The sequence below is a fragment of the Syngnathus typhle genome, linkage group LG5 (assembly GCF_033458585.1).
Source record: "Syngnathus typhle isolate RoL2023-S1 ecotype Sweden linkage group LG5, RoL_Styp_1.0, whole genome shotgun sequence".
Taxonomy (NCBI): Eukaryota; Metazoa; Chordata; class Actinopteri; order Syngnathiformes; family Syngnathidae; genus Syngnathus; species Syngnathus typhle.
This window is the reverse complement of record NC_083742.1, coordinates 20,404,766-20,425,120: the sequence shown is the minus strand read 5'-3', so window position 1 is coordinate 20,425,120 and position 20,355 is coordinate 20,404,766. Positions and strand designations below refer to the sequence as shown.

The 20,355-nt window shown below is 45.9% G+C and overlaps 3 protein-coding genes across 5 annotated transcripts; 2 read left to right on the top strand and 1 right to left on the bottom strand.

Moving 5' to 3' along the window:
• On the bottom strand, positions 1–4,013 carry rsrc2 (arginine/serine-rich coiled-coil 2). Of its 3 annotated transcripts, none has more exons than XM_061279927.1 (10): positions 3,859–4,013; positions 3,287–3,428; positions 3,134–3,174; positions 2,192–2,352; positions 1,935–2,069; positions 1,741–1,857; positions 1,506–1,576; positions 1,170–1,444; positions 892–981; positions 1–817 (listed from the first exon to the last, which is right to left on the bottom strand). In XM_061279927.1, the coding sequence occupies exons 1-10, from the start codon at positions 3,862–3,864 to the stop codon at positions 632–634; spliced, it is 1,224 nt and encodes a 407-aa protein (XP_061135911.1). In that variant the 5' UTR covers positions 3,865–4,013; the 3' UTR covers positions 1–631. The 3 variants fall into 3 exon arrangements, with proteins under 3 accessions (XP_061135911.1, XP_061135913.1, XP_061135912.1); XM_061279929.1 differs by lacking the exon at positions 3,859–4,013 and adding an exon at positions 2,693–2,766 and having other exon boundaries at positions 2,192–2,375; positions 3,287–3,388; XM_061279928.1 differs by lacking the exon at positions 3,859–4,013 and having other exon boundaries at positions 2,192–2,375; positions 2,693–3,174; positions 3,287–3,395.
• Positions 4,014–4,643: 630 nt separating this feature from the next.
• Positions 4,644–6,274, top strand: isca1 (iron-sulfur cluster assembly 1). The gene is made up of 4 exons (XM_061279931.1): positions 4,644–4,800; positions 5,278–5,331; positions 5,429–5,534; positions 5,682–6,274. The coding sequence occupies exons 1-4, from the start codon at positions 4,648–4,650 to the stop codon at positions 5,828–5,830; spliced, it is 462 nt and encodes a 153-aa protein (XP_061135915.1). The 5' UTR covers positions 4,644–4,647; the 3' UTR covers positions 5,831–6,274.
• Positions 6,275–6,563: 289 nt separating this feature from the next.
• On the top strand, positions 6,564–10,181 carry psat1 (phosphoserine aminotransferase 1). The gene is made up of 9 exons (XM_061279926.1): positions 6,564–6,769; positions 7,445–7,505; positions 7,623–7,692; positions 8,013–8,218; positions 8,606–8,778; positions 8,925–9,094; positions 9,239–9,367; positions 9,659–9,796; positions 9,902–10,181. Exons 1-9 carry the CDS (start codon positions 6,572–6,574, stop codon positions 10,002–10,004), a joined length of 1,248 nt encoding a protein of 415 aa, XP_061135910.1. The 5' UTR covers positions 6,564–6,571; the 3' UTR covers positions 10,005–10,181.
• The last annotated feature ends 10,174 nt before the right edge of the window (positions 10,182–20,355 follow it).

Below are 20,355 nucleotides of genomic sequence, written 5' to 3'. Positions count from 1 at the left end.
TAGCCTTCCGACAGTCATTTATTTCGGTTTGAAATGGCCTTTTGGGTTTGCGTGTGGCACTCTTGGAAAGAATGGAGCATTTTTTTCCCATAAGTGTCCAACTTCAATCAATTCAAATGCTACATGCAAACAAATTCTATAGTATTTGTGGGTTGAAATGTTTTAAGGGGCTCTCTCCCCAAACGGTTTGGAGATTTGAACGGGTCTTAAGGCTATAAACAGGTCACACGTCATTCTTTTCCCAAACAACTCCCAAAAAATTGGCCATATTGGGCTTTCGGAACAAATCTTTTCAAGTCAATTTAAGTTGAGCATTCACGTTTCAGTATTTCCGCCGCGTGTTGGATAAATTCACAACGTGTTTGAAATCAAAAATCAACTCCAAATTTCCCAAAACTGTGCCTTTAAAAGTCAAAGATTTGTCAACCAGGTTGCAGTGCATTCAAGGTTTACTCAAAATGCAAATACTCCAAACTTTTTGAGGATTACTGAAGTTTCAATTTACAGGTGTAAAAATAATAATAATAATACTACTACCACAGCGTTGTCCATTTTGAGCCATGTATGAATGGGTAGGACTTCTTATTTACACCATCCTGGAGGAATAAATTACAAAGTCCCACACCGACCCCTAGAAAGAATCCATTCCGCGAGAAAATGCGGAGGAGAAGCCGAGGCCCATGCCGCGTTGTGTGTGTGTCTGCGATCGTGCCATCTCGTACTGCACGTCCAGATTGCGGAACACCTCCTCCTGCTTCTGGAGGGTCTTCAGCCCTTCGTCGTTGAGCGGTCTGGACGCTTCACCCTCCTCGTCACCCTGGCGGAACCAACGGCGGGGCGGGAATGCCATGATGTCGACAAGGTGGACATATTAGGTAGGCGGGTACTCACCTTAATGCCCATGAGTTTACGGAATTTGACATTTTGGTCCTTGTTGCCAAAGTTGAGATTCTCCCACAACTCGGCCGTCTGGGACTTGTCCTGGAAAATATCAAAAGACGTCAATGGGCGAAAGGAAAAAACCAAAACAAAGTTGTTTGATATGGAAGAACCAGTGAAGTCATTGAAAAGGAAAAACAAGATGAACCTAGTCCAAGAAGAAAAAAGCCCACCGAAACACCACAAGGTATGTTTATGGTCATTGATGTCAAGAAAGAGGAAGATTTTACCCCGTCCTTCTTTCCCTGCCACAGCTTCTTGCGCTTCTTCTCCTGGTCAGCAAACTTGCAAGGGTTGACGGCGGACGGGTTGTAGTAGCCGGGCACGGCAACGCCCTCTGCCAGCGCCCTGGCCTGCAGCGCCGCCATCTGCGCCGCCATGGCGATCTGGGGCGTCACCTGGGTGCCCGACGCCAGCAGGGCGGCCACGTTGAGGGCGTGGTTGGAGGCGGCGGCCACGGCCGAGACGGTCGTCGGGGTGGCTGCGATGGCCACCGGAGAGGTTGCTGGGAACAAGCCGAGGCCTTTAGCGCAAAGAAAAGCAGCAGCGAACGAAGGAAGCCTCACCTTCGATAACCTCCTGCTGATGTTTTTCGGACAACTCCTTCTGCTCCTGGAGCTTCTTGGCTCGCTCTAACCTGTAAAAGACATCGCAAGCAAGCAAGCAAGCTGATTCGGACCACCTTTCCAACTTTGATTGGAGGCCTGTTTTGAAGCGGGCCTCAGCCGCGCTACTCTCCAGAGAGAGCCACGTTCTACTGGCTGCGGCTTGCTTCCAGGGACAGCAGCGCGCTTAAAGTACCTTCTGGCTAGGGCCTCTTGTGCGTCCATGGCTGTGTTGCGGCCCCGGAAGATGGGCGGATTGGCCGAGCCGCTTCGACTCCTCTTGCGCACCTTTTCGCTTTTTTTCCTTTGCTCCCTGGCGTGAGCACAATGATCCATCGAGTCATGACATAACCGTTTGCGGTAATGGTCATCTGCATGACGGGTAGGCACCTGCTCCTGCTGCGGCTCCCGCTACGGTAACGCTGTTTGGACCTGGAGCGCGACCGCGAGCGAGGCCTCCTCTTCCTGTCGCGGCTGTGCGATCGTGACGAGCGCCGCCTGTCCCTGCTCCTGCTGTGGTGCCGCCTGATGGGGGGGGGGGAACAGACTTGCCGTGATGAAGTTACTAGCGTACTTAGCAAAGTCGCGGAACGGCTGTGTTTTAAGCCAACAAGGGTTAGGGTTAGGCCAGGCCAGGCCAGGCTTACCTCTCTCGCGAATGCGACCGGGACGAGCTGCGACCCCTGGAGGACTTCCTGTCTTTGCGCCGCGACCTCTTGTCGCCGTCCTCGGCAGAGAGCCTCTCGTGGTGGTGCTCGTCTGCTTGCTTGTGCGATTTGGACGGCTTCTCCGGCTCTCTCTTTCGTGCCTGTTTCAAGAAGAAGTGGGTCTCTTTCAGGAAAATAGTGCAACAAAAAGAGTTAGTACCATGGCTTGCAAGGACATCAATTGCTTGTACATTCAGACATCATGACAAAATCATTGGAGCTGACTCTTTAAGGAGATTTGAAACCTTCAGTAAGCATTTCTTAGTCATAGTATCCACCTCACAATCACGGAATATTGTTTTTTTTTTTTGTATGACACTATGCTACAGTGGCCATTTGAATAAATGCAAGACAGCACTTTATTACACATAAGCCGAGAAACTTAGAAATTCGTATGACAGGTGAGAAAGACATAAAGGTGTTTGAATAGCAAATAGTTACCTGTCCCCGGAGTAGACATATTATTTTGCTATGTCAGCAGCCTCCTCTGTTCAGTCTCTTCATGCTTTAGCACGCTGAGTGTGATTTATCGTAGAAATGTTATCATGTGGTCTACGCACACAATTTTAACAAAAGTAAAACTAGAAGATTTAGCTGATCACTACAGAATATGGTTGCAAATAACACATATCCAAGGATGAAATGTCAAACCCACGCTCATCTTTCCTTTCTGACTTAATTTTGTCCGTCCCACTCAGGGGTCCCCAACCTTTGCTTTTATATAGTGGAAACTATTGCAATATCTGCAGTCCGTGGTTGGGGACCACTGATGAAATACTCACCGTGGCCACGGAATTAACAAGTACTAACAACTGACACGCTTCAAAAAGACACATGAAAATGTGCTTTAGATTTAAAGGAATGAAGCGAGTGATTATTTACCTCTGTGCTCCTGCTGCGACTCCGCCTGTGTTTCCTGTTCCCTGGAATAGGACAAAAGTGGAGCAAATTACTCATTGGTTTTGCTCTCTTGTTTGTTTGTTTGTTTGTTTTCTACAGTGGATTTCTGCAAACTGTACAGGTGCATTTCCTCACGTTTTCTGTCCCTGGATCGAGACCTTGAGCGTGAATGGTGCTGTTTGGAGCTTCTGGGCGATCTGGAGGATTCCATGTTCTTCCTTTTGCTGTGATGAACCGGTGAGTTGGCTCTTGTATTGTCTACAAAGTCGCCACTAGCCTGAAATTCAATAAAAATAATATTAATAAACATTAGTGGCATTTCAGCGAGGCTCACTGGGCCACAGACAAGTTATTCAAATGAATGCCCAATTTGCCATTTACCCGATTGCAAAAAAAAAACTGACAGTAGTGTGCCTTGACGTCGAGGTACAGCCAATCTATGATTTCTTTTATTGTCAATAACAAATAGCATGTTGACCGGACTACAACAAAAATAGTTGAACTTGAATAAGGCCATTAAAAACCATGGTTGGCCATCATTACCACCTAGCAGCTTAGCTAACTAGGCCTCTACGGCCAAAGTAATTCATTATTCGCCATTTTTAAGAACCATTACGTCTAAATAACATCGCAAAGGCGACGCTACAGTCATTACAATGATGTTGTGTCAATGTATATCGCAAATAGCATTTTGTAGTTGGACTTACAGACATAATAGTGGCAAGCTCTTTGCGTACACACACTCGGCTTTTCGTCGACGCTAGAATGTTAAACTGGTTTAGCTTGCGAGCCGCCAAGCTGAACCGAACGAACGGGGTTGCCAGGTTTCATGAATAAAAGAAAGCCACCGATGTTAGTTAACGTTTGGTTCATGACGCGAGCAGCGATGACAAAGCACGTAGCGATATCTACGCTTATCAACGGTTTAATTCATACAAAGTGTTACTGCTTTTTGGGCTTTATTACCTTAGCATTTTATGACACAACGAAATACTGAAAGGCAACCAAATTGGCAACCTACCGTAATCGCTTTACGACGCAAATACGCACGCGTAATCACCCACGTTAGAAAGTAGTACGTTGTTCTCATTTAAATCGACTCTGAACTCCGTTATTTAATGATAGCTTGTGTTGAGTTTTTGGTGTGCGGGAATTGTTGATTTATCTAACATTTGTGGGGTTGACAAAAAGGCAGGTTGATTATTTTCTCTTCCTAGCCTTTATACTAAATCAGTCTAGACTGTTATAGGTTACACTTTTTGGAGAACGTCAACTAAAACGTGGCTTTGAATTGCCGAATGGCAATTGGACAAATTCATGTAACTTAACGAGCAACGTTGAGATGGCTTTTAAGATGTTACAAAGTGGAATAATAACAATTACAGAGAGCGGTTAATTAAAAACAAAACAGACATGCAAGATGAGTTGAAGGAATACGAAACGTCATATGCGTAGTTTTTAAATGAAATCAACGTATGCGTCATTGAGTCACTGTCATGGTCCTCGAAGGAGCCAGTCATATATTGCACGCATGCGCAGTCCATTGTTGTGCTATTCGCTTGATCAACATGTCTGCCTCCGTGGTACGAGCGACGGTCCGAGCGGTCAGTAAAAGAAGGATCCTTCCCACTAGAGCTGCTCTCACTTTAGTAAGTCCATAAACCTTTGCTATTCAAAGTATGGCGACGAGTATGTAACGAGAAGAAACTCTTTTGTGTATCACTCCTACGTAGCTAAGCTAAACTAGCAGGAGAGTGTGACGTAATGTAATGTATGACGAGATAACGACGAGTTCTAAATGTCGTTCTTGGTTTTAATGACCTCACTGAGCCTGTAAACGTATTGAACGCTTTTCCCGGCTGAACTTGCCCTATAAAACTCGTCAACTATGCTATTAGCCGCTCATGCTATTTGTTTTGTAACGTCATTGGCAGTTGAGTTGTCCAACTGCTTAGATAACGAATCCCCAATACATCAATCGTCCTGTCAAACCCTCACTGTCGTCCTAAGTTATTTGCAAGCATTGCACTTGGTCTATATTCGCGTCAAAGATTTTTTCTTTTCATTTTTTGGGTTGTCAGAAGGCGTCGTTTATTGCGCTTCTTGATGCAATGTTCTTTTTCTAGACGCCTTCCGCTGTGAACAAGATTCGATGCTTGTTGCAGGACAAGCCACAATATGTGAGTAATGCCTGTGTTCATAGATTGGTACTGTCTGGCCCAAAAAGCAAGCGAAAGCTACTCTTGTTACTAAGCCTAAGTGTTTTGTTCCTTCCAGATTGGTTTGAAAGTTGGCGTGAGAACGCGTGGGTGCAACGGGCTGACGTACACGCTGGAATACACCAAGCAGAAGGAAAATTGTGATGAGGAGGTGCAGCAGGATGGTGAGCTATCCTGTTTTTTTATTTGTTCTACCTAACATTTTCTTGCATTGGTTGCAGTATCTGTGATTTTCCTCTTTGCAAGCCAATGTTTGCTCTTTGGCGCCAGTATTTATCCACTTCATCCCCCCCCCCCCCTTCCATGTGCAGGCGTGAGGGTGTTCATCGCCAAGAAAGCCCAGCTGACTCTGCTGGGGACCGAGATGGACTTTGTGGAGTCGAAGCTGTCCAGCGAATTTATTTTCAATAATCCCAACATCAAGGGCACGTGTGGCTGCGGAGAGAGCTTCAACATCTGAGCATGGCTCACCTTGCCAAACCTCATCCCGTCCAAAGCCAACAAACAAAAGACTCCGCCTGGACCATGGAGAGCCAGTCTTGTGACCACTGAAGACGCCGCACACATGCTTGCAAAGCTTCAATCGAATGCACCCAATCGCAATTGACCACCTTTGGTTTGATTTTGTCCTACTACTTCTGTCGTTTTTTTCAAGGAAGCCTCCTTATCGCCTACTTTGCAAGAGAATGTTTATTCGTTGTAGTGGCAGTCTACTGTTTTAGTGATACGCACATATTCTTGTACCTTTTCCACATGAATTCAAGATGTAGCGTCTTGAAAATGGCTTTATTAGTTTGTATCGTCTTTTGAAATGGACAAAGAATATTTATCGTTGTGTGTAAATATAGAGTGTGAATAAACTAAGAACCACAGAAGTGCTCAATAAAGTTATGTACAAATGTTGTGTATGTGTTACATGAAAGCGTATAATGTGAGATAAGACAAGCTGTTTTACTTTGCTTTCTAATGGCACAAAACAAAATAAGAGTGATCACACAAAAGCTTTTCATACAAGCCGGGTTAGTTAGATTGGTTACTTTGCTTTCTAATGACAGCAAAACATAAAACTAAAAAAAACAATAGCATACAAGCCGTGTCGCGAATTGGGAGGTTGCGAGTAACGGATGCCCCTTAAACGCACCACAATGATCATTTTGGCCTGTCCGAGCCCCCATGAACACAGCAGCCGCAACCTTCCTGCATGACGTCACCTCAGTTGCGTGGTGAAAGAGGAGAGCAGCAAGCAGCCCGAGTGCAAGAAGGCATCCACGTCGCGACCACTTTCGCTCTCATTCTCCCTCCTTTTTCTTTTTCGGTCGCCTTTTCGAGCACCATGGAGCCTCAAGTCAACCAGAAAACCATCAACTTCGGAGCCGGTCCAGCTAAACTCCCGGCGCCGGTGAGTTGGAGCTTTTTTTGCTAGCGACGTCAAGTCTCCATTCGAAAGTGCGATCCAAATTCAACTTTTGCTGGCTGGATGAGCGCATTTCGAGCACTTTTCATTCATGAGAAAAACAAATGTTAAAACCGAGGACAAAGCACACGATAGGCGAGGTCAGTCCGTTGAAAAGGGGTGAAAAGAAAGGCTGCTCGTGATCGGATAAATGCAAGAGCAGCACTTTAGCATCGCTCAGCAACAAGCTGAAAAGCGGCAGTTGAGTTGCATCAGCTTTCCTCCCCTTCCCCTTCTCCTTGTCATTGTCATTCATGTGGTAAAGGCGTGCGATCCGTTTCTGCCTGCCAAGCGAACATTCCTTTTTCACCACTTGGCAAGCACGCATGACTCGTTTTCTGAAACGTGTCAAATATTTCGCTTGAATTTGGCCAACAGCACTCAGCTGTTATTCAAATCGTTTGGCATTTTCTTTTGAAATGGAAAAATATGGAGTTTTCAGCTTCTTTTCTGCAGTCATGGTTGAATTTTTATTTTGTTCATTGCATTTCATTTCCTCATCCGAAGCCTGACAGTGTTCTCGCAAATCAGTAGCTTTTCTTTTTTTTTTTTTTTTTTTTTTTTTTTTTTGCTGCTACTGCTGCTGCATCATGACCCGTTTTATTTGGACACATGCTGCAGGTGCTGCTTCAAGCCCAGCAGGAGCTCCTCAATTACAGTGGCCTTGGGATCAGTGTTCTTGGTAAGAAGAAGTGCACCCTTTTCTATGAACACTTTTTAGCTTCTGATGAATTCAGATCACATCAAAGATGGGATGTTGATGAATTCCTTTACAATGAAATAACGTTTGTTCCCTCAGAAATGAGCCACCGATCGGCAGAATTCACCCAAATCATGAATAAAGCCGAGAGTCTCCTTAGAGAGTTGCTGTAAGTGGAAATCTGCTCCCATTTTACTTCAACGTGTATTAGTAATGGTGACAAATGTATATAGATTACGAATCCATTATAGCTCATGTTAGTCTTTTAAACACCCATTTTTAGAACCATTGCAAGTGCATTACATACCATTATTCATATAAATAATCATTTTGCTGAAAAATGTCTCGTTTTTATTTCAGTGAGTTTAGAAAAAAATTCAATAACCAATAAAGAAAAATAAACAAATGGCTGTTTTTGCAGTTTTAAAAATGCATTATAATTTAAACAAAAAAGTAAATGTCAAAAATGAGGCGCTGTCATCCCCACAGAAACATTCCCGACAACTACAAGGTGATGTTCCTGCAGGGTGGCGCATCGGGCCAATTCAGCGGCATCGCCCTCAATCTGATGGCCCTAAAGGAGGACAAATGCGCCGACTACATCGTGACGGGCACGTGGTCAGCGAAGGCCGCCAAAGAGGCAGAGAAATACGGCAAAGTCAACGTAGTTCACCCCAAGCTGGATAGTTACACGAGTGAGTCAGTGCGTGTGTTAACCCATATACTCTTTTAGCGTGTAGCAAGAAAAGATTTTGATGCCTCATGATGGAAAAGAGTTCTAAAAACATATTTACAGTATGTACACTTCTACCTTGGTATAAAAAAAGTTGTGATAAGAGTTCTAAAACCATTATTTACAGTATGTATACTTTAGCTACATCTACATATGTCCTGTATTTAGCACTGGGCTGGGGAATAGCGCTCGCGCCTCCCTGAATGTGTTGCATGGTGGTGTCAATGCGCATTGCGTTCCTATTCTGCCAAGTTGCTGCTGTTTTTTCATCTCGATCTCAAGCACCATATATGTAGCAGCCGTACCGGTCTCGGTGAGTACTCGTGCTGAATGTGTCATTTTCTTCCAGAAATCCCCGACCCGAGCAGCTGGAGCCTAAACCCGGCGGCGTCCTACGTGTACTACTGCTGCAACGAGACCGTGCATGGCGTGGAGTACAACTTCACGCCCCAAACCAACGGGGTGACCCTCGTCAGCGACATGTCCTCCAACTTCTTGTCAAGGCCCGTGGACGTTTCCAAGGTGAGAACGCAGTCGTTGGTGACTTTGCCCCACTAGATGTACTCAGTGCAAAGTCTTGGCTCGATTGAGGAGGCGAAAAATGAGCAGAGGGATCGTCAGCGACCGGTGTCATCCTGGGAGTGATTCGGGTGTATTTGTCTTTGCAGTTTGGTCTGATTTATGCCGGCACTCAGAAGAACGTGGGCTGCGCCGGGGTGACCGTGGTCATCGTGCGCGAGGACCTGATAGGCCATGCCCAGAAAGAGTGTCCCATCGTCCTGGACTACAAAGTGCAGGCTGAGATGAACTCGCTGTACAACACCCCGCCCTGTTTCAGGTGGTTTCTTCTTGAAAAGAACCGTTTGGCATATAATAGAAAAATTAAGCGCACATTCAATCCCTAGCCCACGTCGCTCTCACTTCCACATAACATTCCAACAGTCGTCAATGTTGCGGTTTGAAAGTGTGTTTTCATGCGCAGCATCTACATCATGTGTCTGGTTCTGGAGTGGATCCAAAAAAATGGCGGCGCGGCCGCCATGGCGGCGCTCAACAAGCGCAAGTCGGACATGATTTATGACATCATCAACTCTTCCAACGGCTTCTATTGGTAAGTAGCCGAGTTGTTGCTGCTGACATGTTTGTTTTGACAAGAAATTGCGGCTGTCTTCTGTAATCCTCACAAGTTACCTGTACAGGTATTAAAATAAAGGATGACGCTTGGAAAAATGTCAACCACAGAGTGCAAGTTGGCCAATGTGCCTGAATGAATTTTTTTTTTTAAGGTCCTCTCATAAAATGATGCGGCGGCCCAAATGAAACTGTAATAGATAAGTGTCTATCAAAAATGAAAATGTGTCTTATGTCTGTCTGCACGTATGGGCTTTCCTCCACCCACTAGCTGTCCAGTGGACGAGCACTGTCGAAGCCGCATGAATATTCCGTTCCGTATCGGGAAGAAAGAGGGCAACGATGCCTGGGAAAAGGAGTTTCTCAACGGGGCATCCAAACGTGGAATGATCTCTCTCAAGGGACACAGGTTCGAATTTTGCCACCGTTCTCCATTAGTGTACCATATCCACAATATTTTTTGGGACAACTGACAACTGCTGCAGTGGCGATAACTGTTTGTCTCCCCCTGCAGGTCAGTTGGGGGTATCCGTGCCTCTCTGTACAACGCCGTAACGCTGGAGGACACGGAAGCCTTGGCCGAGTACATGAAGGAATTCCAAAAAGCACACCAATGAGCTCTAGCGGTAGAACTTGTCCACTTTCGACAAAAATAGAATGAAATAGCGGTTATGGGCCAAAAGGTGGATGTGGATGACATTGTTTGATGCGAACGTGCACAATTCATCCACTGATGTTGTTTTAATGTAAATACCATGAGTAGGTTTAAGCCTTCCAATACAATCTTTATTCTTTCTGGTGTCATTTGTTGTCTCATTGGTCCTATTAGGAATCGAGGAGCGACAGAAGCCAAAGATGAATTTGTTGATGCTGCCTGCCTGCAGGTGGTGCTGTTTAATTAAATAACTGATTTGAAGACCTCAAGGACGACGTAGATCAAATGCACTCAGGGTAGATGAGCTTTCATTCGTTTCGATTTGATTTTCAAGAAAATATTTGAGAGCAGCCGTTTTAAAGTGACAGCAGAGGTCAGTGTTTCACTTCTCCAATAGCTGGCCGGCCACGCTGGTGGCATTATTGGGAGCATTTTCAAACCCAGATACTACGTATGAATGATTTTGGCCTTGACTGTTTGGCTACGCGAATCTATGTAGAATGGGTCTTGTATTTAATGCTTTTGTATACTACCGTCCTTTTTACACGAATGCATCATGTATGTACATGGAAATGGACCACAAAGCCATTGTTCTGCTGTACAGAACATGAGTTTTTTTTATTTTTTGCCCGGTTAGTGGTCAGGCTTTTAATTGGCACATTACATACATCATTGGCAAAGAGAAGTGGACAAAGAAAAACAACATTTGTACTAAATGAATCATTTTTGCCATTTTCCTCAGTCCCCAGAAGATCTCATGTGCAGTAGTGGGTAATTTTCCTCTGAAAAAAAGATATTTATGACCCTGCATGTGGGAAAGAAAGGAAAAAACCCTGCAAGTGTGAGATGAAAGTAGGCAGGCGGGCTTTGCAAGGCGAGTGGGGTTAGAGTGGAAGACGGGAGGTTGCCACGGGATTGTGCGGCGATTGGCGTGGCGTGGCGTCGAGGCGGGCGCGCTAATGTGAAAGCCAAAGCCGGCGTTAGGCTGCGGTAATGAAAAACACCAGGGAAGACAATATCAAACGGCTCCTCTACATCCTGCAGCGGAGATTAGCCGGCAGCAAAGGAGCGGGCCCCGGCTGGCGGGGAAGCCGAGGCAGGCTTTAGTGCTGCTGATTGAGTCTCTTGTCAAGAGCCACGTGCTTGCACTGGGAGAACTTACGAGTCCGTGACTGTCGTGTTTTACACGCTCCATTTCACAACACGTACGCACACACTGCCCGGTATAGATACCCAACATGCAGTCTACTTGAGGAGGAAAAGGCTCTTGAAATTGGAAATTCATCCACAAACTATATTTTATCCTCACACTGTGCATTACAGAACATTATGGGAGGATGTTTGTTAGGCTATTCCTGAATCATTGTGTTGTTGTTTTTTAAATCATAATACTGAGTTATGGGGGACATGAACAGTTCTCAGTTCTGAAAAGTCATCAGTTGCGGCCCAAGTACGCTTCCAATTGCACTGCACTGAATTCCTGGATGTTGTTGTTGTTGTTGTTGTTGTTAGCTGGCTTAAAGCAAGAATGCTTTGGTTGGTTGCTCGGCTAGGGACGTATCGCAAGATGCGTTTCGCCCCGCTATCGAGGAATGATCACGTCCCGATCCGCAAACATTCCTACCTCCCTCCATCTCGTTCCTCTGTCAATCGATCTTCTGGAATCGACGGGATTTCCGGCGGTAGACGCGGCTAGCAGATAAACAGGAGCGAGGAGCGAGAAATTCCAAATCGAGAAACGAGTTTGGCCCCTACGCGGGGGTCGTATTTACTTTCTTAAATACCGTGAGATTTGGGTCATATTTTGTGCCCATTATTACAGCTATCGAAAACTAACGAGATAACTAAAAGTAAAAAAACCAACATTTTTGTTCACGAAATAAAAGAGCAGCACAATGAATTACAACAGGGCATGAAATGATAATGCGGAAATGATTGAAATATTTGAAAAGTCCATTTTCCACAAGTTGTCAATCAAAACGGCACTCACTTGCCTTTGGAGGTGTCCTTTTTGATGCCGCTTTTCAATGAGCTCTCATAAGATGTTGTGCAGGCAGCCACGCACGCACGCACGCACGCACGCACGCAGGCAGGTGCGCCAAATTCAGTGGGCAGTGATGACATATTAGGGCCGCGCGGAATTGCAATCATTCCTGCCGTTCATCTCATCTCTACTTTAATCCAGTCATTACTGTTTGTGATGAGATAAACAGATGACTTGCGACAAGGCAATTTTCTTCAAAGCGCCGACTCACTGTATTTTGCTCTGTGTGTGTGTGTGTGTGTGTGTGTGTGTGTGTGTGTGTGTGTGTGTGTGTGTGTGTGTGTGTGTGTGTGTGTGTGTGTGTGTGTGTGTGTGTGTGTGTGTGTGTGTGTGTGTGTGTGTGTGTGTGTGTGTGTGTGTGAAATATAAAATAAAGCCGTCGCTCCGTGCGGCTAATCTTGTTAGCACCCGACCCGGCGCACTCCGTTCCGTTCCGCTGTGGCTCCTTTTAATTGGCCCTGTGTTATTAATGAGCGGGGAGTGGGTGGGGGGGAAATGGCTTCTAATTAGCTTGTCTCCTTCTCAAGCGAAAGCTGTGGCACAAACACGCCTGCAGGGATCATTAGCGCACTTGACTTGTCCAAGTATTTATCTCAATCACAGAGCATCAATTAGCGCGCGCGCGCCCGCGCGTCGTCAATTAGCAGCAGGCGCCATGGATGTGTTCTGCTGCTGTCCTTTTTACCGCCACTGACTCACTCATTAGTGGCACGCTAAGCACGTGACTGCACTCATTCTTCACTTGGACAAATATATTGGGATGATTTCATCGAGTGATGAACTGCATCTTCAAAGCCTATGAAGGTATTTGCTTCAAATATGAATACAAAATGTCACTAAAAGATAATGATCATTTTCTCGAGCTCGTTGTGTGCATGCGCTCATGTGTGTAAGTGCGTAAGGCTAACATTTCATCATTGACAGCGCGCTCCGACAAATTCAATTTGCACCTGCAGCTAAGTAAAATGGACGAGTCTTATGAGACTAATTGCTGCCAGATGATTGGCGTGCACGCGTGCGTGTGTTTGCTTGCACGTGTGCTTGCTTGCATGTGTGCATGCGACTGTGGCTCTGCCAACGTCAATACTTGTGTCTGTCGGTGTGTGATAACAGAATGTCAGCAAAGACAGTGGAGTTAATGAGCTGTATTTTTGCTAGCAGGAGAGCGAGGAAAAAAAGTCAGCACCGTCGTGCCACTCATGTTAGTGTTTGCTGTGTTGTGCAATAATGCGTGTGTACGCTGCGACGCAAAATGAGATGGAATGACAAGTGAAATGAAATTTGTTGCATCCTTAAACAACTCTATGTATGTCTGTGGGGGATTGTTGTCTATCTGTCTATGTGTGTTGCAGCACCGTTGATATCCAGACAGCTTTTCCTTAAAAGCGAACAACGCACCGACCAAAAACGTATGAATTGACTAAATGGTATTTTTCTTTCAGTTGGGAATGGGTGTACGACAGTACTTTACCGTTTAGGAACACATGTCCTTTTGAGTGATGAAATATCAATCAAGTAGGTGTAAAACGTTTGGAATATTTGCATTTTCTCGTGTGATGTCATGCCGCAGCCTTTCTTCCGGATGCCTGCGTTCTCAGCAGGCGCACTCCTAAATTGGAAAGCCAAGCCTTTCATGAACGCTGTTTGGAGCCTCGGGGGACCTGGTATTAGTGACGGGGAATCACTGCTGCAAATCATATCGTCATAATGAGCCCGCGGCGTGCGTGCGTGGCGTGGGAGTGGACCGAACCCGGGGCCCACCGTTTTGCGTTATCGTTCCTCTGACACAATATGGACGTCCTACCTCCGCTGTCGTCGTTGGGGGATTGGGGGGAGCGTTGTTTAAACGTCGTCGGCCAGCACGGACAGACTGGGGTTATTTCTCATTTCCAAAAGATCACAGCTGCTGTAAATGCGGCGACGGACGGCACGCCGTGAATGCCAACGGCGGCGTGATTGGCAGCTTGACGCCGGCCGCAGCATTTGCATGGCATTTAGCTGGGCGGACGACGGCCACCCCCAACACCTCGGCGGGTAAATAAGATGACTTGTCTGTTCATACACATCTCGCTCCTCGCCCACCGACCGTCTTGGCCTGCCGAAGCCCGGCCGGCCGGGCGGGCGGGCTACGCTCATAATTGTGTGGCATTTAAGCACAGCAAAAGGACATCTACGAGTGCTTTACATGATCTGACCGACCGTCATTAGGTACAATTACAGCTTACCGATGGCGTCTTGCCTTGCAAAATGAGCTATAGTTCTGAAAATGTCAAATGTAAGTATTGGAATTGAACAGATTCGTGCGAGTCATTTTTGCAGTTAATGGTCTGAATCAAAGCAATTTAGAAATAGAAGGGACGGGACTAGAAGGGGAAAAAATGGTAGAGATCTGAGAAAGTACGAGAATAAAATAAAATGATAAGTGTGAACAGTCCATCTCATTTGCCAACAACTGACTGTGTGGAGCAGAAATAGACAAAGGAACATTTCTCCGTTTCAAATACGTAAAACTTGAAACATTCACTGTTACAGTTAGTGAAGTGAAGTTCTTTGCTGCGTTAAACATAAGTCGTGCTACTGGCGCTGTAGCTGTCGCTAATGTTGGCTTGTTTACAATGCTAATGCTACCATAGTTTTGCTAGCACTGGCATTTTGTTGAAGCTGGATTTACATTCTCTCTGACTGTTCATCTTATCTGTTGAAGCGAACATGTAATAAATGAGGTCTTTTATTTTAAATGTGAGTGTTGTTTCTAAACCCTATTAGATTTGTGAGTTGAAGAATAATCTAGAATTTGATTAACAAATATGGATACAAAAAGTCAAAAGCTATGTTGTTGTTGTTTTGTTTTAAATCAACATATTGTTGATCATCTCGTTATGTTCCACCGGGTGTCAGAATCCACACGAAGCACTCCGGGCCGTTTTATCTTCGGAATATTTTATCTGACTGAACACCGCTTCGCCGCGCCGACACTTTTATTCACCTGGAAGAATTCGGAAATGACAGCGGCGGCGGTGACAGCAAGGCAATAAGAAAAGTCGCAGGTAAAAACAACAAGGAAAAAAAAACTTGTCAGGAAACAATAAATCAATAAGCCTCGCCACGGCATCCCGGCCAAGTCCTTGACACGTGGAGCTCATTAAACACAGCCTAACGTCAACTTAGAAGAAAAAGAGTACACAGAGGCTGGCTCACCATTTCGCAGCCGAGAGCAACCTTGATATATTGTATAGACGAGAAATAAATATGATTGTCCTTTAATCTGATTTTATTATACTGGGGACTCCCGCTGGCGGGCCTTCCGAGGGCTGATGGTGTGTAATGTTATTGCAGGAGGTGTGCGGCAGCCTGTTTCATATCCCCTTCCCTTCTTGACGCTGTTTTATCGTGTCAGGGCCATTATTGTTTCTGTTGCTTTCTGCATTTATACGCACCCGTGTATATAACTTCATAAATCCAGTTATTGCGGCTGTCTCTGTTTGCATATGCGTTTGCGCCGCCGGCCGGCCGGCCGGCCGGTGAGCTCTCCAGCTCCGCTACGGCTGCTAATTCCTCCTCCACGGAGCTAGCCAAATCCTCCCAGGCAGCCAGGGTCGACCGACTCAAGGCGTAAGCACCTGCTTAGGGCAGGGGGGGCCGCTAGGGGGGGGGGGGGGGGGCTTCAGAACAATTAACAGAACACTTGTTCTTTCATTTGAGTGGAATCAGGGAGCATGTATACTGGTGAGTTTGCTCATATTATCATCGTTCTTCATGTGTTCCTCCACTATTTGCATTCAAATTCCCGCCAAAGTATCATTTTGCTTCGGGCCCCGTGAACTGTTGGGCCAACTCGGCTTGCAGGTTCCGCTCAGCTCGGTTAATGAAGCAGGCGTCCTTTATGTGTGTGTGTGTCTGCATTGGCAGCTTGCATGGCCACTGTGCACCCAGACAGAACTAAACGCTTTCTCTCTTACACATCATTGAGCAGCATTACAAAGCTCTCTCTCTCTCTCTCTCTCTCTCTCTCTCTCTCTCTCTCTCTCTCTCCCTCCCTGCTCATCACTCTGACTGGGTGCGGCAGATGTGTGTGTTTGTGAGCGAGCCAGCGCGTGTGTTTACAGGACTCGGTCGGCTAAGTAGAATGTCAAATAAATCAACCTGCCTGTCCCCTACTGCAGTACTCCCCCATTACTCGGCGGCGGCGGCGCTCATATTTTTTTGACCACTTTTGTCCCTCCCTCTGTCTCTCTCTCTCTCTCTCCCTCTCTCCATCTCTCCATTACATGTGGTGTAATTGTCCCTTTAAATCTCATGGGGGGGTGTCACGTGTCCCCCGATCCATCACCGTCACCTGCAGATGACTGTCGTGCATACGCTTGCGGCGATGATGCTATTTTTGTATTTGCTCCACCTGCCTCAGGTATTCCAGTTGCCGCATTCAGAGCCAAGCCACTCTCTGTCCCGGACCGGTCGGTGGGCGCTTGTCCTGCTGAATGGTGGCTGATTGAGACACATGGACCGAGCGCCTTTGTGCGCTGATCTTGTTGCCATTGATTACCTATCAGGGTTTTTGATTGCATGCAGGAAGTCATTCTTTGAAATAGGCCCTAATGGCCTCCAATCTGGGTTGATGACGCCCTCGGAGAGTCCAATTGCGGGTCCATTTAGGCCCTTTCAGACCTTTCTCGGTGTACATTGTCAGAACCTTCCTCATCGCTCACTGTGCAGTTCCGTGATCTGCATCCTGTGGCGGCCTCCTTAAGCTGTGTTGTAGAAAAAAGAAATGTTTTTGCAAAAGGGATTCTGCCAAGATAGTAAAGTCGACCTTGTTCCTTTCTCTCGCTCTCATGTCAATTGATGCATTTTTTAAAATGAGACTTGTACTACACATTAACATAGCAATTGAGTCCATTCTTTTTCCACGCAGACCGTTTGTTCGTCTTAATTTAATACAGTTTACTATCACTGACTGGAATGAATTTGAACGCCCCAGCCGTAGAACAATAGACGGCTGCTGCTGAACTTTCAATTGCTTGATTGAACAAACCTAACAACATAAATGCAAGTGGCAAAATGGCCGCCTTCGGGGGTGGATAAAGGTGGCAACAGAATACCCTATTAGGACTGATCATGTTTATTGTAGAACAGATTCATGTCACGGTGGCATTTCTAAATGTTGTATCCATCAAAAATAATCGCGTATTAAATCGCAATTGCAGTCATGACAAAAAAATACAATTGGATTATTTTTCCAAATGCTTCATCCTCAGCAAACAGTAACCTCCAAGTCAACCAATGACTATGCAACGCAGTTCCAGGAAAATTATGTTGGACTGATACATCCGGGATGATTTAGATTCCGAAAGGCGAAGAAGGAAGTAGCTAGCAGGTGAACCGAGCCGAGCCGAGCCGAGCCGAGGCGAGGCGTAATCCCGCTTTTAAGTGGATGTGACAAACGCAGGTTTTTAATATGCGCAAAAAAAAAAAAGGAAAAAGGTGACGTGAGAGGCCAGCTATGATAAATCTGTTAAGGATAAGAGCGAGCAGGCTCGGGAAGCGGGGGGTCGCTCCATCATCAGAATGTCGGGCCGTGTTATTATAGTCTGAGTTGGACAGCGGTGTGTGTGTGTGTGGGGGGGGGGGGGGGGGGACATCAGACAGGAAGAGGGCTCGCCGTCTAATCCTCCAATTTTCTTACATTACTAACCCCCAAGCGCCCCAGCTCCCCTCTTATCCCCACCTTTGCCGACAAATGAAACTGGAGCTAGCGGCGGCTTCTTTCCGAGAATGACTTGCAGGAGTAAAACACACACGGTGAAAGAGGACGCAAAGCAGAAAGCTGCTCCACCTCCGGCCGGCGACATTCATTGCAGCCGCCAGCCGCCAGCCGTTGTTGAAAGGCTTCACCGATGCGGCTTCCTCTATGTGAGTGTGTTTTTTTTGCAACATTTGTGTCCAATTTTGGCAGATCCACAAGAAGGCCTTCAGCGATCAATAACTTCCTGCCGATAAGGAGACAAATCAAATGACGGCATATTAGATTAAGATATCCTTTTACGCGCTCGTTGATGGATCACGCAGGAGACTTTCAGGCACTTGCTAGTTACATTGCTGGTAGTTTTGTTTACCTTTCAATGTTCAGGTTAAATGCTACTTGAACTCCCTAAATGTCACTTTTCTCATTTAAATTGATGACTTTTCCTAAAGTGACTTTCACAAAAATAGAAATATAAATACGTTATAGATGGTATAGCCTTTGAGACTGCTTGTGATTTAGGGCTATACAATTCAACTTGACTTGACTTGACTTGTATACCAACACCAAGGCTGTTCCAGGTCAAATTTAGCCCGCGTTGACCGAAATATATTTGTTGGTTTGTGTTAAATAGGCACAAACGATTATTTTGACGATCGACTAGTTATCAACTCTTTTTTGCATTTGTTTTTTTCCTCTTCCATATCCCAATAACAACGGCACACGAGCTCAGTATCACCGGTGTCCTCCTTCCAGCATTTACTGAACAGAACAAAGCAGCGTTCCGACATGACCGTTTCCACAGTTGCGCCACTCTGGCGCCCGCTTGATTGTTTCCCATTCCAGTCACCTCTCGTTGGGCGAGGCAGAACCCTGACTGAGCGGGACTAATTTGCCATGCTAATGAGATGGCACCAGCAAACACAGCCAGCTGGAGACCAGAGTAAATGATCCTGTCATCGGTGGAGAACGCAAACACAGCTAACCGCTAATTAGCTCGCCTCCGCTCGTCCGGGTGACGTTCTCGCAGGAAGATGAAGAACACAGACTTGGAAATGAGACGCAACGGCCTTTTTTTTTTTTCTCCCTCCTTCCTTTCCTTTTTGTCTGCGCACCGTGTGTGCAGCATGGAGATGTGCCATAAGAATAAGGCGGGAAAATATGCTAAGCAGACAATCAAGGTGCGCCCCCTGGTGCTAAACAGCCAATCATGGCGGCCCCAGCGTGTGTCACCGAGCGGCAGGAGGCAGAATTAGTCCTGGTTAGCGGCCAGGGCCCTGCCGAGTGGCTGATTAGGCTTTTAGATGGAAGAGGAGACGGCATGTGAAAAGTCTGCCTGCTGCCGTGAGGTGACCCGGACAAAGGACTTTTTAGCGTGGAGAAAACGTCGAGGCAGAAACTTGCTTAACCCTTGGAACACAGCAAAGGTGGATGCGGGTTGACTTTATTTCAACGACTGGATTGCACTGATCCTTCTCAGTGTTTAGTGTGACAGACACCTACCTCTGTGATGGGCTGTCATAACCTTGACAGGCCCACGCACGGACCCTCAGGATATAATCACATGCGGTAAGCGTGTGCCTCACACACACACACGGTTAAAAGTACTCATCATCATGGAAACGGGGCTCTGGGAAAAAAAAAAGGAATATATTGAATGGCATCTTTTTCAATGAAGATGAGTGGAAATCCCCCTAATCCAAAACAGACCCCACCCCAAAAAACAAGAAGATGATTTATTTATTTATTTATTTATTTATTTATTTATTTATTTATTTATTTATTTATTTATTTATTTATTTATTTATTTATTTATTTGTTTATTTATTTATTTATTTATTTATTTATTTATTTATTTATTTATTTATTTATTTATTTATTTATTTATTTATTTATTTATTTATTTAATTGTATGTATGTATGTATTTATTTGCTGCTGTTTTATGGGGGCCTGGAACGGTATTTTCATTCTATGGGGAAAGATGATTTGAGACATGAACGCTTTGGGTCGAGAGGGTCGGTCAATGAACGAATTCGGCTCGTGTCTCAAGCTGTCACTTGTAGCAGTGAGGTTTATGTTGCATTTGAGGGGCGGGAATCGAATGTTCCCCCAAGCATGTCACTGCCATTGAGCCCATCTTTAAATGGCGTACACACACCCGCACGCACACGCATGTCGCTTTCACCGCGCGGAGGCGGCAGGATTAACCTGCTGCTGGCGGACTAAATCCGCCCGTCTCCCTGTCTGGTTATCCCTTCACACAGGCGCCCCCGTTCAAAGGGGACGACCGCTGGGGATTAATGACGTGTTAAGGGGGCGACAATGGAGGGAGGATTTCAATGCAGCTTGCAGTAAGAACAGGAGATTTGAGAACACGGGCCACCGGTTAGTCCGCACTGAAGTATGATGAGGTGTCGGCAAACCCTCATGCGACACACACCGACGCATGCGTGCGCACACACAAAGATAGCATGATGGACAGGTTATGTATTGTGCCTGTGCATGTGGTGGCAAGCTGCTCCTATAGT